The sequence below is a fragment of the Lampetra fluviatilis genome, chromosome 44 (assembly GCF_964198595.1).
Source record: "Lampetra fluviatilis chromosome 44, kcLamFluv1.1, whole genome shotgun sequence".
NCBI lineage: Eukaryota > Metazoa > Chordata > Hyperoartia > Petromyzontiformes > Petromyzontidae > Lampetra > Lampetra fluviatilis.
This window is the reverse complement of record NC_136318.1, coordinates 9,041,201-9,060,639: the sequence shown is the minus strand read 5'-3', so window position 1 is coordinate 9,060,639 and position 19,439 is coordinate 9,041,201. Positions and strand designations below refer to the sequence as shown.

General features: G+C 48.6%; 1 protein-coding gene across 1 annotated transcript in view; it reads left to right on the top strand.

Moving 5' to 3' along the window:
• The window catches only part of LOC144947360 (guanine nucleotide-binding protein G(i) subunit alpha-1), a 72,416-nt gene that overhangs the window by 38,155 nt on the left and 14,822 nt on the right, over positions 1–19,439 (top strand). Inside the window, exons 2-4 of the mRNA XM_078876638.1 lie at positions 4,343–4,385; positions 5,892–6,033; positions 10,509–10,666. Coding sequence (XP_078732764.1) covers positions 4,343–4,385; positions 5,892–6,033; positions 10,509–10,666 — 343 coding nt within the window. The remainder of the gene's footprint in view (positions 1–4,342; positions 4,386–5,891; positions 6,034–10,508; positions 10,667–19,439) is intronic.

The following is a 19,439-nucleotide window of genomic DNA, read 5'->3' as shown; positions in this document are numbered from 1 at the left end:
ATTTACACTCATACACACATGTCAAAGATGTGTGGACCCACAGTGTCACGAGGCAAAGCCAGCCTCCCTAACGACCACGGATTCGGTGCGAACGACTCCGAAGCACGACATCGGCTTAAGCTTCCAATGAAATTCACTTCAAAGTGGAACCTGAGCAGATGGCTATTTCGTCGAGCCGTGTGGACGCGTTTTACGATGACAGTCGTGGTGGAGGCGGTGGGAGGAGTGGGATAGACGCCTGGAGTAGATTTGCTGTCGCCTCACGCTGAGAAACTTCCTGTGAGCTGGAACTATTTATCCGCACGCCACAGGATGCGTTGGCCGTTTTATCACATAGGGCTCATTGTCCACGTTGGGGCGAGTGGAAGTGCATCATTAGTGACATTCAACGCCTAAAAATAAAGCGTCTCTGTGTGAGTACAGTCTTTACCAATGGGTTTAAGTGTTCCTTTCTGCGTCTAAGTGTGAACACAACAGTAACAATCACAGTGGCCCTGTTCAGTCTCCATGATTTTTTTTCCGACGAATAATCCACCCTTAAATTCTCCTTGATCTCGGAAGCTAAACGGATTTAGGCCTGGTTAGGACTTGGATGGGTGTCTGCCTGGTAATCCCAGGTGTTGTGGGCTTTGCCTGCCAGGTGACGAGGGGATGGCACTGCACGTTTTGCTTTTACCTGTCTGTGTTGGAGCTTCAAGCGTCACTCCCTCTTATCCGGGAGATTTCACCCGGTATTTCGGTTCATGCCCACAAGTCAAGCACTCCTTCATGGAATGGGGACAAATATTCCCAATGCACGACCCTCCTGAAAAATAGTCCTGAGACTCAGCGAGGCCTTCCTGGGTTAAGGGCACCGTAATTAGTATTGCAGATGAAGATGAATGTGCGTTTAGTGGGTATGCTTTTTGAAGAACGAGAAGAAACAACAATGTACGTCATTTGTATGCAGTTATTGTTTTGAAATAGCACTTACCTGATTATGAACATCTATTGATTTAATTACTCTACCGCAAACGAATTGGCCAAACATTGAAAGCTTTGCTTCGTGAACCAAGGGCTCTACCACTGTCACGTGTTTAACCCCCGCGTGCGTGACTTATAAAGGGATTATATTTATTGTTTCGGTTGGTTGTGATTTTAGGAGTATAAAAAGCCGTGTGAAATTCCTTGCATAGTATCGTGTATATATCACAGCCGTCTGCCCCGCACCTCCGACGATCACGGTTGGCTACGTACGGTGCGAAAGAAGTTCAACGTACATACACACAGTGGACGTGATGCAGGAATGGGTGACACAGCGCTCTCGTGAACCACCTTCGCCAGACTTAATGAGCATGGAAAAGCCCTCCCTCATCTCCCATGTACAGGCCTGAGACAGTGGTGGCAATTCCACATTCCTATGACAGGGGGCAAGTATTCCTTCGACAAGCACTGTTGTCTTCCACCAAGTTGTTGCTATCGTCAGCGTGCAGCAGAGTAGACGGTGGACGATACATTTGGTTACTTGTGCTTGACAACGTTCCAATAAATACAATTATCCGTTCAAGCGCTTAAGAACGAGCGATTGTTCGCAGCGGAGCTTGGTAAGGATTAGGGCGAGATTAAAAACGTTGCCTTTTAAAGTGACGGACGGGCGTTTTACTCTCGACATTTGCTGGAAAATGTGCGAGGGGCTCTCACGCACGTGATTAGCATTCCTGGAGCTGTGAACACAATCCCCTTCTAAGGTGGCCAGCGCCGATGTGGTTACGCAACTTCACACGAATACATTAATTCCGGCTCCCACCGCCCGTGCCCCTTGACGATGGCGGTGAAAGTACACCGTGGATCCTTGCATATAAATTGCTGTTTCATTTCACGTTACTTAAAACACATCGTCAGGTTTCTCGCATTAAAGTGCCAACAAGGGTACATTGAAACGTAAAAGGCAAAAGCGCAGCCCTGCTGTTTGCCCGCTCACGCCACTCGTGTGGGAAGGGCCTCCGCTCGAGGGAGCTCCAGAGAGCTTCTCCGGAGGGGGAGTTGCACCTAAATCTTGACTCAAAGATTTCGTGTCTGCAGGAACTCATATTCTTTGGGTCTTTCGGTAAAGCCACGTAGATAGAATTTGTTTTTGAAAATAATCACAACATGACGTTTCGATCGCAACACAAGCAATCGTCATCAGGTGACAAAAGAGGGGGAAAGCTGCTGAGGCAGGCTGTTTATAGATTGGCGGGGCAGCTGATGTTAATGTAGGAGAGGTCTCCGTAACCTGCCGTAGGTCTACGCCAATCAAAGAGCTGTTTATAAAGGTTATGAGATGGGCGGGGCAGCTAACGTTAATGTAGGAGAGGTCTTCGTAACCTGCAGTAGGTCTACGCCAATCAAAGAGCTGTTTATAAAGGTTTAGAGATGGGCGGGGCAGCTAATGTTAATGTGGGAGAGGTCTCCATACCCGGCAGCAGGTCTACACCAGGGGTCGGCAACCAAAATAACAAGAAGAGCCATTTCTTTCCAATTCGGTACAAAATTCAGTATTTCAAGAGCCGCAATGCATCTATGTACATACGTACATATCGTCAAGAAGCAGCCCGTAAAGAGCCGCATGCGGCTCCGGAGCCGTAGGTTGCCGACCCCTGGTCTACACCAATCAAAGAGCAAGCCGCCATTAACTAACACAGCTAACGGTTGCTGTGTTAGTGAATGTAACTCAGAAACGAAGCTTTGGGGGTGGCCATTGTATTGTGAGAGATTAGCATGTCAATGTAAGAATTTTGCTTGCAAATGTAAGCTCGGAGAGAGCTGGAAAGAGCCATCGCCACATGGAGGTGGAAATAGGTATTTTAGGTTCTATTTGAGGTATTTGACCTATTTTACCATGCTGGATAAACACATCTGGCAAGAGATGGAAGTACCCACACTTTATCCCACCACACGTGACCTGCCTAATAACCGCCTCGCGGACCCATTGATACTTCTTGGTGGACAGAGGCGGGGAAATAATCAGGGGGGGAAGTAAAAAAAACTTGCCCCACGTTTCTTCCACAGCGTGGATTGCACGTCCAGCGCGTGAGCCATTACACCAAAGCAGGACTGTAATGTACTCTCCCTTAATGTCCGCATGATGCCAGTGGTGAAAGCTATGCATACTTGGCATAGACTGATGGCTCTTCGGAGAAATTATTTGTTTTTACAAAAACAGAAACTTTCTATTGGGAGGTTTCCGACTCAACAGTTGACGTTCCGTGTAATACAATGCGGTGGATGGAAAATTTTCCAAATGCTTAACAAATTGGAGACGAAAATGAAAAACAACTTAATGGATGCAACAGCTTGATACCAATGTAAACGCTCACCTGCAGTGTCTAAGGACAGAGTGTGCTTGCAAGCAAATGCAAGGTAATGAACGCATTTATCCTCTGGGCGAGTCACATTTTATTCCTAGCTTATGCCAAAATGAATGTCCGGGAAGTGGAATGAACGCCGAACTGCGGCACAAGCCGATATTGCACAACGCCATGCGCTATAAAATGTTACTTTGCAGTTCGTCGGTTGGATGGTGAATAATTGATCGTTTAGCCAACAATCCCGAGAAGGCAACAGAGTTGTGAACCCTGTAAAGGGTGATATTTGAAACGTTGCCTCGGTTAGCAACGCGATGAAAACATTCTAAAAAAGAAAGAAAGGGCGATGTTGTTTTGTCGTGCTGAATGTGGACCAGCAGGGCCCATGAGGAGCTGTTGTGCACCGCTGGTGGAATGCCACTCGGCACGGAGCCCTGACCGAGCGACGTCACAGAGCCGAGGCATGGCGGTGTTGCCCCTTCCTTCATGCTGACGCGTGTATCGAGGGAGGGGGGATGACCCGTGACAAAAAAATCCGCACAGATGGATGCAATCTGCTTTCTGTATTCCATCGCAACCCCAGTGGATTTGGGAGTTTTGCAAATTCGTGCGATCCTACCAACCCTTGCCTCCAAATGCTCAATTTTCTAGGGGGGGGGGGCAGGGTTGTTCTGTTTTCTCCAACAAGAAGCCAGACTCTCATGAAATGGAACTCATGGCCAGACATCCCCAATGTGGCATGACTCTCCTGAAAAGAAAGTCTTAAGATCCAGCGAGGCTTTCCAGTGTAAACAAATCACATTACGCTTAAGGCGAAACATTGCTAAACATTTAAATGCTGTCTTTGTATCAGCTGTATGCAAATCTTCGTGAGAATTATTTCATGCGAGCATGAGTGCGGTGGAATGACTTGAAACCTCCCTCGTCATTCTTGTGCATTCTGTGCGTAAATCCCCAGGGTTGCGGGTGTCATCTTTGCAAAGCCATTCAATAAGTGCTTTTGTTTGTCTTTGCAGGGGCTGGCGAGTCGGGGAAGAGCACCATAGTCAAGCAGATGAAGTAAGTGCCAGCATACGCAACTTTAATCGTAATCCTCTCCACATTATGCTGCATAAGAAAAGTTAACGACGACACATATATCATTAGAATTCTTTATGAAGAATTGGTAAAGAAGAGAATACATATTTCATTATTGTTCCATGTGCAATGATTGTATCATGTTCCACGTAACAAAGCTTGCTGGATGGAAGACTTCTGACTCCATGTCAGTCATAAGGGGGGTTTTCTTGACCATACTCCACCACGCCAGTCAGTGCGGGTTGGTGAATGGGGTGGCCCAAGACTAGTTGGGATATCACCGATATTAGCCATGATCGGGAATCAAACTCGGTTCTCTTGTGTACTTAAGCACAGCACGCTAACCGTTGTGCCACCATTCCCCAGTTATAAGTGTAATTGTCTTTTTATTACACGTCATCCTCTTGACATTCCAGTCTTGCGTGTGATGGTCAATGTGCCCAGGAGCTCAATGCCAATATTGAGGTGTGGAGGGCTTCAAGGAGAACAAGTTGGTGTAGTTTTTGCTATTCCTCCTTCATTGAAGGGGCGCAGACGACCGTGGTTTATCTGTGTTTTTGACGTTAAAATAGGTTGCTGGGCAGCAGAAGATTACGATGCGGTTTTCCTACGTGAAACAAACCTAGACAACGATTTCAACTATTTTTTTTATTTTACCAGGCAAGGCCCCCACTGCGCTATGCGACTATTTCAGAAGCGACCTGGCCACAAATGATAGCTCAACGAAGTAGCTTATGACGTGGACATTTACAGCCGCCAAATACTCTACACGCATGATTCTAAATGTGGAGGGAAACACCGGAGGACCTGGAGAAAAGCCATCGTGACCATGGGGAGAGAGAACATGCAAACTCCAAATATTCAGGGGCCAGGGTCGGGATTGAACCCACGACCTCCTGTATACCAGGCGAGCTTGTTAACACCTCGCCACCGTGGCACAACACTGGCGGCTTACAGGCCACGTCTCACGCGTGGCTTCTGTGTTTGTGTGCGTTGTTAAAGTGCACAACAAACGCGGGGATTAGGGCGCTTGCGATTTGGCGTAGGCGTAGGGGTCACCACGCGCGCGTGTGCTCCGTAGACATTCTTTGCAGAGTAGTGCAGGTTTTAAGGTTACGAGAGTTACAAAAGTTTTTTTTATGAATAAACCCTTGTAGCCATTCACCTGGGCCTGCTCTGTGCAAACTATCGTAGAGTAGGCACACAGCCTGCCACACGGGGCCGGCTGACCGCGTCTGCATTGGCACAAAGAGCCACCGCCACCGCCACCACCGCAGTGGCAGCGACGCGCCCCACGCTCGTTGCCACGTGGGCACTGTGGCCCATTTGCCACCTGGGCTCTGTGCCCGTTTTTTCACGTGGGCTCTGCGCCCCTTCCGCTGTCACGAGGAGCGGCTGACTCAATTCCCCAGCGCAATTTGCCGCTGCGCTGCTTGGCCCGGACGCCCCTGGCGAGAGACGATTTCCTAACTTGTTGCCTCCTCGCAGGATCATCCACGAGGACGGCTACTCGGAGGACGAGTGCAAGCAGTACACGGCGGTCGTGTTCAGCAACGCCATTCAGTCCATCATCGCCATCATCCGAGCGATGGGGAAGCTCAAAATCGACTTTGGAGACGTTTCCAGAGCGGCAAGTAACCGCCCGTGCTTGACGTCCCGTGGCCTCCCGCCATTTAACAAACATAAATATATGACGTGTATGAATACGGGAAAGTTGTCATTGTGTCGACGATTTTATCCCAGTTGGGATGCATAGTGATGCAATGGTTAGCACACCGGACTTGTGATAAAGAAATTGCCGGTGCGATTCTAAACCGCTGGCGTGGCAGTTTAAACAATGGTGCAAGTTGATTAAATCCTCCGCCTCTGTTCGCCCAGTGGTACGAGGGAGTACACGGCAGTTGATTGGCAGTTCACGTGGGGTGGGGTGAATTGGGGTCTGGTCAGCGTGGAAGAGTAGGCCAAGAATTCCTTTCAGGCGGTGCTCTCTAGAGCTGGGCTGCACCTCTACCCTTGTTAAATTATCAAGATTGTTCTGTCGGCATCACCTTATGAGATGCAGAAAGCATCCATTCTCGGACCTTTCGCAGAGTAATGTAACCAGGGCATCACACCCCGCAGACCACATCCAGTGGTTACCTCTAACCATGTGCCACCTTCTGGTAATTTGCAACCCGTAAAATATCCATGGGGAAGAATTCCGGCCCGAGAGCAATGCTTTCTGTAGAGAGTGGCTCAGCGAATAACGACTGGGCATCCGTGAACTACTGGACATATGTGAAAAAGAGGATCTACAGTATAGCTCATCCGATTCCTCCTGCAGTATAAATACATATTCAGATTCTGATTGTTGTGAAGCCACGTTTTCGGACCATCACAAAAAAAAGTTTAATGTTTCATATCATCCAAGATTTCACATCTAGGTCCGATTTTCAAAGCGTCGTTTTGACAGCAGCCGTCGTCGTCCTGGGAAATGGGCTCACGTTGCTCAGTGTAAGCTGCAGCTACCTCGGCGACAATACCGTGCGCTTAGCTTCAACAAGCAGTGACATTTCCGCCGCGCAAAGCGCCGAACTCACCTTGTCACTGCAAATTCCTCCCCGCGCTCAGCGTAATGCGCTGCCCATTAAAACGAAACGTTTATCCTTAAAAAATTATACGCGGCATAGCGAACTGCCGAATAGTCTGATTCGATGGTTGTGTTATGACTGTTTGTGACGGTTAAGTAATTGGATGCAAATCGCACAGATTGTGCGATTTTATAGTAATGTTTTTTTTAAACACATTTTTCCGTGCGTTTCCAATGGCAATAAATGACTTTATGTGACTTAAATTGCACGCTCAGAGCAATTAGGTGTGACAACTTTAACGCTCAACAGCGGCATCACTTTCGCTGCGGCGAATAGTCGCGTCTGAACGTGCATAACAGCGGGCGAGGATAGGTAATGATGGATGTTGTTCATTTATTTATTTCATTATTTCCCGACGTCACGCCCGCCTTCATTTCTCTCTTCACGCTTGCATTCCCGAAGCAGGGATGAGAAACTGCCGTGCGCTGATGCCCGATTATAATTATTAACCAGAGAACCTGGAGGGAGAACCCACGGGAACAGATCGCACTCAAATCTCTGCAAAAGTCAGATTTCTTTAAAACTGCCTTTTTGTGTTTCGTTTTATGTCCTTCTCCCGCACCACCGATCAGCACGGTTGACTATGTATGGTGCCAAAGAAGTTGAACATACATACATTTAAACCATTGCCGTACTGAATGAGAATCGGAACAGAATCCGAATATGTATTTGTACTGGAGGAATCCGATGAGCTGTTAAGCTCTTTGTCACATATGTCCAGTACTGCCATCTCCTTAGTCACCTCCCAACCAAAGGCCCTGACACGTGGTATTCCTAGACGGTGTGCGATCTGGCCCTGCTTGTCTTCGTAGTTCGGACGAAACAGTTGGTGCGTGAAATAAATTCGATCATAGGCAGCATATATAGAGAGGCATTTCTCACGTGACAAATCAAACCAATAGATGTCATTACAAGAGCACGAACCCACAAATATAAATGGATAACACTCAACGGTCAACACGTATGGGCTCATGAAACGATTTGCTGGCATCTGCCAACTCGCAAAGAAGCGGGGCTTGGGAGTAAACTCTGCGTGATCCACCAACCCTTACCTGCCAAAGACACTAGCTATAGCCTCGGTACAATGTTACCAGGCTCGGCACAGAACTATAAATTGCTGCCCATGGTGCCAAAGAAGTTCTTCAATCCATCGGCGTGACCTCCGGGTTCAGAGGTCGGCTACAGGCCCCCGCGATCGTCGTTCCCTGGTGCTGGGCTGGGTCCACGCCTCGAGGTCGCGCACGGTCACAGCGTCCGCCCTTGTCTGCCGCTTGCCCTGCTGCTGCCTTTCGATGTTTTCTCCAAGCGCGAGCGGGCGCAACAATTGAGCTCACCGCGAGCCTCGCACAACTTGTCTGGAATACGTTGCCACCTTCCTCCATCTGGATAAAGCCAGCATTATTCTTCTCCCTGTCCCTTAGGCTTTTGAGCCACTGGGGCATGACACGGTTGTTCCTTTTCACCGATATCCCCTTGCAGTGGTCCACAACACTTCTCTATATTCGTTGTTGCCTCTTTCAACCGAGACGGCTTCCATCCTGTCCGATATTCGATATTGGCCGTCCAGACGGATCATCGTCTTCATCCTCCCCTTGCGCCGTGCGGAGCATTCCCACCCATTCTCCGGATTTCCATTATTTTTTTCACAAATTCTCGCTTCATGTGTTTTTTTTCTCCACGTGCATCCTATTCTCAAGCATCCTCGCAAAGTGTGACCACCTTGGTTGAGCAGTGCAGCCAAGGCCAGTCGAGGATGTGGAAGAAAAGGACGCCACCGGAGCTATGCACTTTAAATCTATATTGAAAACTCATTCCTTTGGAACTGATCTTTGTGTTTAGTTTGCTGTCACTCCCCCCCCCATACCTCCGATTAACACGGTTGCCTACGTGCGTTGCAAAAGAAATTCAACATACGTGCAAAGAAGCTGCTTGATAAAGGAAAAAAACACAAATCAATATTTTATGGTTAATGGCAGTGAGTATTATTGCCAAAGCTTTTGAGTTTGTTGTTATTTGTGCTTGTGCACCACCGCCAATTCGGTATCATCAAATAAATATAATTGGCCCTATGAAGGGCCAACTCTGCCCATGCTGCCGTGGTGTAAGGGATAGAAACTGGACTTGCGATCCAGAGGTCGCCAGCTCCATTCACTCTCCTGGCACGACGGCAGTGGAAGCAGCGGAGCAAGTTGCTTGACAATCCCCTCGCTTCTGTCCACCAGCAGTATAAATACACCGCAGTTAGTCAATCGGGCCGGTCGGGCCGAGTGCCGTGGGAGCACAAAGTGGATACTCGGCCTCTTCCAAAGACTTCTGCGCAGTCTGCAAGGGCAAACACCCCGAAGAGGGGCAACTCCTTCCAAGCGCAGGCCCAATCCGCCGGCAGTGACGCGAGCGAGCAGCTTGCAGGGCTGCGGCCTCGACCCTTTGTCTCCCGTTCGGCACCCTTGCGTGTGCCCCGGCGGGGAGCCATCGGGTCCCCCGGCACAGCTGGGTAGCTGCGTGGATTTAGGCTGGCCAGGGCAAAGAGTGGACATGCGCTATCTCGGCGCAATGCCACTTGCGTAATGATGTCAGTTGGTAGAGGCAGTGTCGTTGACCTGTCGGCTAAATCGGTAATGCGGGACATATTGTGCCCGTGATTGCGAAGCAAAGCCGGGCTTCCACCGTGCAGCGGTGTAAAAAGCTTGACGCTGTCACAACGCTGCAAAATTGAAGGACGACTAATTCATTGGAACGTGAATTTGCTGGAGCTGCAGCCGGTTAATTTCGTTTCCGTCACACACTTTTTGGCCAAACATCTGGCTGGCCGGCGCTGTGAGAAAAAAAGTCCCTTGACTCGCTGCTGTCAGGGATATCAGCAGCGGTCACTTGGTATGAGTGTCCCAAGTTCAAATTCAGGTGGATGTTCATCTCCGCCTATCACTTCTCTGGGTGGCTAAAACGCATTAAAACTTCGTGGGAATGTGGAATTTCCACGGCCGACTTGGCACCTCTGAGCCTTCTGCGTGTGTATGCTCACGGCAGTGTTCATTTAGTCAGCATTGTGTCTTATAGTCATAGTCCTTGTCCAGTTGTTGTCAACAACCTGTGGAATTTTGTCTCGTCTGAGTCTGTGGTTTTTACATACTGATTCCCTTAGTATGGTCCGTAATTATCAGGTTAGCTAGTCAGTGAACATGATGAATAATTAATAAACATACATAGCAAATCCCCATTCTTGGAATTCGTCAGTTCACTGCAGTAGTCTCTATTCAAAGGTAATTTATCGGCATCTGCGTCATTATTCAGACTCATTAATTTTGTCCGTTCATACTGCAGCCGTGCCCTCAGTGTTTTGTGGGCAGTCTGAAGTGATCGTCACACCTACAGATTCTCATCTGCTCATAATAATTGAGTAAAATAAAATAAAAATACCAGAACAAAATGCCTCGTGACTGAGATCTCACGGAATGGAATGAACGCTGGTGTGCAGGAGGACGCGCGGCAACTGTTCGTGCTGGCCGGAGTGGCCGAGGAGGGCGTCATGACCCCCGACCTCTCGGAGGTCATCAAGCGGCTGTGGTCCGACAGCGGCGTGCAGGCCTGCTTCCGCCGCTCTCGCGAGTACCAGCTCAACGACTCGGCCGCCTAGTGAGTGACCATCGGACCGCAGCGGCACACATCCAATTGCGCCTTTTCCTGCTGGCACGTCGGCTGCATGTGCCAGCGCAGGGGCACCTCACGGTACGGGTTGTTTATTTGTCCTTTCTTTTTCTCCCCCCACTGGTGCTCTCCCGGCGAGCCAGAAACAAACCCGCAATCCGCTGGCCTCGCGAGACGTCCGAATGAGGCTCTGCGCGTGGGTGTAGCAGCCCTTTCCTCTGGGTTGGAGATGGGGCAGTGTTGCGTGCGAGTGGTCAGCGGGCGGTGCGAGACTGACCAGCGGCGGTGGTGCGAGACCGGAGTGTGGTGGGGCATGGGGGGGGGTGTGGGGGAGGGGTGTTGTGTTTGCGTTGCTTAGTAGCAGCAGCAGGCTTGACACCAATACAATGTTCGCTATTTGAAACAGGACCGATTCTCACGCCAGTGAAATACGTTCATCTCGCACTGAATGAACGATGCTCAGGAGGTACAACAGCTATTTGGATGTAGTGGACGCTACCGCCGATTGTTATTCTCAGCGACGAGTGATGCGTGAACTGGCCTTGCCCCCTTTCCATCCTCACACCAACCCGCACTGACCAGCGCCGGGAAGTACGGTCAAACGACGCTCATAACCAGCAGTGTCCAGAGGACCTTCGTTCGTTCCACTTCGTATTGGACTGGTTTTTTTTTTGGTTCTATTCTGCCCGTGAATTTGACGATGAAAAAGAAGAGTATTCAGACGTGCCTCAAGACGAGGGAGTTTTCAATCTGTGCATACAGCCAGCTAAATGATGTACGGGGGTGGTGGTGGGGGGCGGGGGGGGGGGGAGAAACATCGGCACACCGAGCAAGACAAAAGGAACAAAATCTGATCAGCGTAAAGAGTGTGCAAAGTGTCATGGAGAGGTGGCACATTCTGAGAGGCAGGAGGAGGAACACTCGGATCAAGCAACAAAACACACGTCAGCGATGTATGCGTGTGTGTTGAACTACTTCGCACCGTCCGTAGCCAACTGTGGGGGAACGACAACAAACTAAACACAAGAAGCAGTTCTAAAGAAATTAGTTTTTTGAATGTAGATTATTAAAAAATGCATAGCTCCCAGCTGCTTCCTAATAAAGGAAGGGCATTCCAGACGGTCGCAGAAGCGCATCTGAAAGCGCGCGATGTTCGATGGCTTAGCCAAAAGCCGCTGCTGCGAGGGCGACCGAAGTTTGCGCGTGACGGCGAGAAGGGTTGACGGTCGAAGGACGAGACTGGAACGGTGACGACATTGCGGGAGATGGAGCGATTAAATCAGCTCGCGTACAACGAGGGAGGATTGAGCGCGGCATCGTGAGACCGTGAAGATGCAGCGGATGGATGATGAATGACCGTTTGTTTTGGACGTTGAAGTTGCTGCTATCCGTCCAGTACGGAATTGTCTAAACATTCACAATGGAAACATCACGAGGCTCTGCCGGAGACGGACGAGGCAACAATTACGATTATTATTTGTAACAGCGGGTGTTTTCGCTCGATAGCACAAACGATTCCTCAGCATGGACACAATCGCGGGCGGGAACAACACGGCATTTTGAACGAACCGCAAGGTCTCGTTCACCCAAATAAATAATAAAGTGATAACGGATTCATCACGCGAAAGGTTAAAGGTGCAGCCCTGCAATTGCTCGTTCACGCCACTGCTGGCAGAACGAGCCTCCGCTAGAGTGAGTTCGAGAGCAGCCCTTCTACAGAGAGGGTACACATTGGCCTACTCCTCCACGCTGGCCAGACGTCTTGCAGGAGGCGGGAACAGCCATAGGGGCCGTCCATAAATGACGTCACGCACCTAGGGGGTGGGGGGGGGTCAGACATTTGTGACGATGTGTGACGAGGGGGGGGGGGGGTTGAGAAACGTGACGTCACATCAAAATGCGCAATTTTAAATAAATATAGACAACACGTTCAACTTAATTAAAAACACTTTGTAATAAATGTTTTCTCCTACAACATCAGAGTGCAGCGCCACATTAAATACGCACTCCAATGACAATAGTTTAAAGCGATTCGAAGCATGTTTTATTTTTTTGTGGGGGGGTGGGCAGAGCTTTGTGACGTCATATTTGAGGGGGGGGTCTGACTTTTTGTGACGTCGTGTGACGAAGGGGGGGGGGTCAAAAATCGTAAAAAAATCCCGTGACGTCATTTATGGACGGCCCCATACGCAACCCCCGCCACACGTGAGCGACTGTGGACAGTGGCGGCGGTGAGGGGGGGTGGCGTCGTTACGACTGCTGCGCCAGGGAGATGGGGTCCAACCCGGCCATCTCAGGATTGCAAGTCCAGCGGTGCTATAACCGTTACACCATCGTGGGCAGCATCCTCGTTGTTTATTCATCCCGCCCCCCACCCACCCCCGCCAGATAGGACCGCCATAATAACGTCGGCTCGTTCTGACGCAAGCTACTTTGGCAGGTTTGACCTCGGGTTTTTCCACACAATGACACAACGCGGCCGGCAACCCCTGCGATGAAATGCCATTTTATATTCGTCAGACTGCAAACCCCGTCTCGATGTTGCGCAACCGCCAAATTAATTGCTCGTAACTTCTTATTCAAGCCAAAAAAAAGAGATTTTCATTACGGGTTCATTCGAGGTGCACTGTCGCAAAATAATGAGGTTTTCAAAGGCTCTGGCGTGAATTAGATTCATACTCATAGTGAATTAGATTACGCTTTTGGCAGCGGCGGCGCCAGGCGTAAGCAAAGCAAGCAAAAGTGCAGGGCCCCAGGGGCCTCAAGGGGGCCCTGGAATCGGGAGGAAAATAGTGCGTCAATTATCAGCTCAAATTCAAATAAACATGACCACCGAAATTGACGTAAATGGAAGATACCTTCTCATTCTTATTCCCACATCTAACTCCATGTATATATGTTTGCTCTTTCATTCATCTCACGACATCTCTAGCTCTTGTCCACATCTCTTTTGTCACCTCACGAGGATTTTATAAGGTACTAGCGGTAAGTACCCGGCGTTGCTCGGGCAAAAAAGGAAGATACACACATGGACTTACACACAGACTGACCCACACACATAGAAACACATCAACTTAGACGCACACACATACATATATGGTTAAACCCAGGATGGATCGTTAGCAGGCCAGCCTAAATGTTTCTAACCGGCGAAGATGTTCCATTAGGGGGGTGCACGTTTCGCAAGCGTAGAGAAGGGAGGGAATTACCGTGGCCGAGAAGACCTGGTGCTTTATGCGGAGCAAGAGACCAGGTATCTTCCACACAGCGTAACGCAGCCGATGAAAAGATAATGGCGCTCGACTGATTTGGAGTGAGACCTCTGCTGTTAAACCGGAGCCGGTGATTAGCACACTGGGCAGGTATGGGAATCTCGGCAATCTCTCCACAACTGCCGCATCACCAATTGTGAGTTGTGGGGGTGGATTGTTCGATGGTACAAAATACCCAGGCAGGTGCTTAGTTTTGGTGGGGCTGATGGTAAGGCCCCACCTCTTAGTGGCAAGCTCCAGGTTCAGTAGCAGTGAGCAGCAATCACCAAAGCATCGGCATACATAACATGGTTGAGCAATAGGGAGCCATCCCTTGACCGCACCCGGGCATCGATCAGCCTCCCATTGTATCTGTACCATATGCTAATTCCTCCAGTACAGCCATTGAAGGCTTCACAAACTACGTGGTCAAAAGATATGTTAAATAATGTGTGAGGCAGAGGATATCCCTGTCACACCCCAAGGTGTAGAGGGAATGGCTCTGACTGACAGCCACGTAGTTTGACGCGGGGTCGCTTACCATCATGAAGGTCCTTAAGGATCGTGAGCAAAGGGCGAGGGACTCGGAAAGCACGAAGAACAACCCAGAGGCCAAGCCTACTGATGGCATCATAGGCCTTGAGCAGGTCAATAAAGCACATACATTCACTGATATACACACATGGACCTACAGACATGCAAAGAAATGGACTTACACTGACTGACATGGAGCCATGCACACAAAGCGACTAACACAGACAGCCATGGACTGACACACACAGACATATCGACTGACACACACAAACACATGGACTTACACACACATACATAGACCGACACACACATTGCCCTACACACATAGACATATGGACTGTGACACACAGACATCTACTTTAGATACACACACATGGATTAACACACACACATCGACTGACACACATAGACACACAAACGCACATTGACTTACACACTCAGATGGAGCCATGCACACACATCGACTCACACACACGCATTGACTTACACACATCGAGTGAAACACACACGTATGGACTAACACACACATGTGGACTAAGACACACACAGCGACAGATACGCACACAAATGGACTGACACACACACACAAACACTTGTACGTACACACACACGGGGCGTTGTCCGTTTGAAAAAGACAGACACACAAATGGTCTTACACACAGACATGGACCCACACACATAGAAAGCCATCGACTTACATGCACACAAACACATATGGACTCACACACACAGACATCGACTTTAGGCACACACATGTAGTTTCTGCACACGAACATTATAATAGCAATAGAGTATTAGGCAACTTATTAGTTTCATAATAGTAAAGAATGAAGCAGAGTTGTTATGTGCACACAAACATTAGCATTGTAATATTTGTAAACGTATTTGTTTAATAATAGTAAACAATAAACCTGAGTTCTTAGCGAAATATTGAATAAAATTGTACTTTACATTGACGTGTTAACGCCTCGTCCCGTGCAGAGCCCGCGGCCTCGCCTAAATTGGCAGGCCGGAGGAGGTGAGACGTTGCCAGGCTGCAGGCTGGGCCGCTACCCTCCCTACCATCCCCCCGCCCTCGCCAGAATAATATTGTAATCGCTTTAATAATATTAAATTAATATATAAGGACTTTATATCAGTAACTGCACGCATTGGGGTGGGGGGGGAGAAGATGACATCACACTGTGAAGAGAAATCGACAGCGTGATGTGTATATCCATTCCATGTTAAACGCGTAAAATAAAATGTCCCCGTGAGCTCAAGCAAACGCACATGACTCGGCAGGGTCCGCCCCCCCCCCACGCAATTGGCGTCACTTGGTACGGTCGACGGTACGCAATAAGTAAATAATTAATAATAGAAACGGCACAAATGCGTTAATTAAACTACTTTAAAGTTTACGGATGGGAAAACGGAATAGCCTATTCCCACCGCGGGGCTCAGGGCATGCCGCCTGTGAAATTTTTTTCTACGTTGAGCCCACCGTCCGAGAGCCAAATCCCCCGCAAGCGCGAGCGTGCGGAGACTTTTATATATAAGAAAAAAAAAGCGCCCCCCCCCGAATGATTATTGCTCAGGGCCTCCAATGAGCCAGCAACACTACTGGCTTTTGTTAATTGTGTGGGATGGTAGCTATGCACGTGGCCTGTTATCCAACACTCTGCAGGCAGCGAGCATTGGTGGATCACCGCACAGATGTTGCGAAACTCCCTTCCCGTAGGCGTCGAGACAGAAAATTGTGCACTCCACCTGTTCCATCTGTACGGGATAGAGTGTTGCCCCCTGGCACGCGTGGGATTTCTTTGGGTGCTCTGGTCTCCTCCCACACGTAAGCATTCATTAATTGGCCAAGAACACCTTGATACACAGAGGACCGCAGAGCTTGGGCGATCGTTGGTGCTGGCTCACTGGCCGACTGCCGGCTTCCCGCTTGTCTGTGCCTCGTGGGTTGTTCTCTCCCTTCTTCGACTGTGCCAGCCAAGACTGTGGGTGAGAGTGATACTGGATTGCAATACCACCGCCATCTTGTGGCTTCATTACATCACTGCATGGCAAATGATTATTCACGGTTTTTTTGTTTTTGGGGCTCTGGGGGAGGAATGCGATGCTGTCGTACGTGTTTTGAGGGTGGAGCAGCGCACTGCCCCTAAAAAGCCCCCCCCCACCCCCGAGTTCGATGCTCAGCCGCGGCGAGTGAGATGTAAACTAGTCCTCAACCTCCGCCCTTCCAGCCGCAATGGCTAGTGCGGTGAAGTATGGTTCAATTAAGCTCCATGACTAACTCGGCATGGGGAGACCATCCAGCAGTTGATTAAAAAAACAGAGCTGTAAATACAAATTAAAATAGTTTCATGCAGATTTTATGGCGCGGCTTACCGATGTTCTTAATTTAAGTGGATTCCATTCATGTTTGTTCTTTATTTGAACAACCAAATTGACTCAGCAATATACTGCATCAAACAAAATAATTTTGTATGCAGTTCAAAACTGGAATTTCTTCTCTTCCAAAAAATAATTTGCAGAAAACGAACTTCCATTTCACCCCGAAGGCGATTAGCACCAACGATTGCAAATGAGGTAAAACCGCACATTTGGTGCTTTGTATTACATCAGCGCTGGTTCAAACCGCCCTCGGAATTCATTTAAGTTAGTGCGCTGAAGCTCGCGCTTGATTATAGCCGGGGCTGTCCTGGGCTGAGCTCCGGAAAATAAATCCCTGCCGTCCTCCCTCACATACAATGCTGTGCGTTACCATTCCGCTCGTGACCAGCCAGGCTCGCTTGTGGGTTTCAAAGATGCAACAGACAACACGCAGAGAAAGTCATTCGAGAATTTACACTCAGTGGGGAGGGTCACAGTGATGCCCATTGCTTTGGCTCGATCCACCGCCGCGTGGGTTGTCGCCCACGAAGCCTAGATAGCTCTGTTTCAAAAGCAACCTGGCCAGAAATGATAGCTCAACGAAGTGGCTTATCGCGTGGAAATGTATAGCAGCCAAATGCTCGAAACGCAAGTTTCTACATTTGGAGGGAAAAACCGGAGAACCTGGAGAAAAATCCATGCAACACGCAAACTCCAAATCTAAATAGGCATCAAGGTTGGGATCGAACACACGACCACCTGCGTAGCAGGCGAGGTAGTTAACATCTAGCCACATCACGCGAAATGACAGCACATGGTGCAACCCAAGGATGCATCGGAGGAGAGCTCTTACATCGACTCTGGGCAGCAATGATAGCGCGTGACATTTGAAAATTCTCCGAAATCTTCATGCAACGCGGAGCCCTTGCCGTTCGCGCGGCTTTCGCAACACGGGGGTGGCAAAGTTTAAATTCTAGTCACGTAAACCATTTACAAATTGCACCATATGGGGCGCCGCGCGTTTTTATTTGACTAACCAGCCCGAGCACCGTAAAGTTTACTATTCATTCCTCAAAGAAACATGAGACATTTATCGATCTGAACTGTATCAGGGGGATGGCGGAGGAGGAAATTCACCCGGAGCCTTCAGAGTTTGTACCCTGGCTCTGCGCTCTGTTGTCTACAAACAGGCACTGGTTTGGTTGCAGGGCGCCTTGCCAATTTGTAGTCGTGCCCCAACTTAACGTCTTATAGGATCAAGTGAGTCGTACAGTTGGCATTTGCACCATTCTTATAGCGCCACCCGGCTATGCTTTGCAGACAACAGTCTGCAGTAACTTCCCAATAGGTGCCGATGATTGCTATATGTTTCCCAAATGAGTAATTTGCGGGTTATTCTTTTTATATGTGGCAAGTTTGGAACATGACGCCAGCACGATATTGTTTAACTTGGAACTTGCGAAGTCAACGGCGCGTAGCGTGTATGGTCTTTACACCCACACTATTCATCTTCTTGGTTCTTTCGGTAAAGTCATGTAGAAGGGAAATAATAAAATAATACAAATAAACATAATAAAATAATTCTCACGTTTCAGCCACAACGCAAGCAGCCGTCCTCAGGTGAAGAACAGGTCTGTCGGAAAGACAGCGTCTGAATGAAACACCACCAGGCTTGGAGCGTATATTTAAGCTGGGTTTCCATAAATATGCTAAATTTCCTCTTGATATGCAAATTCTTTCGTCAAGGCGCTCTTCCCCCTCCAACCCAGCTTAAATATACCGAAAGAACTTTACCGAAAGAACCAAGAAGATGAATCCCTGCAGTCACGAAAGCTTTACATCGAAACCCACAGTATTATTACACTGGTCAACACACTTTTTCTGGCATAAGGTATTCCAATGGTTTTAAGGCAATTTTGGGGTGCTGATTCCAAATGTGGCATCAGTTTTGTGTATCACATCAGGTTTTTGAGATATCAAATATTGAATTTTCAATAAAAACTGCAGAAGAACAATATTAAATAAATGTGGATATCTACATAAAATGATATAAACACACTATCCTAAAAATACAGCCCCATATTTTAACACTAAAGCAGTCACTGACTCGCAACAACTTGCAATCATAAGTGACAGAGTTAATTTCGGGTAAAATCAATGAAAATTTGGTATGCCGATAGCATAAAATGAGATGTGAAAGAGCAAATCTGAGATCAGATTTGGAATCAGCACCCTGAAATTAGTCTAAAACAGCTGCAAAAGTCCAGGCCAGAAAAAAATGTATTTTTTTTGTTGGCCAGTGTTATTTGTCTTAGTTTAATGCTGCCAAAAAAGGTCCCATATATATAATTGCTCTGATACTCGTGTAGTGATGTTAAATGGATCACGACGGCGCATCGCACCAAGTGGCGTTGAAATAAGCGCAGAGGCTAACACAACGTGCAGTACCGCTCAGTGGGCCACTATGGGCATGGTACTGGGTGCTAGCAGGAGGAGGTCTGATGAGTCCTACCGACAGAGTAGGGGATTGCAGCCTCCACCAGCGCCACAGGGAATCACCACAGAGCGGAACGCTGGGAGAGTGGCGACTGGTGGTACGGGCCATGTGAGGACGA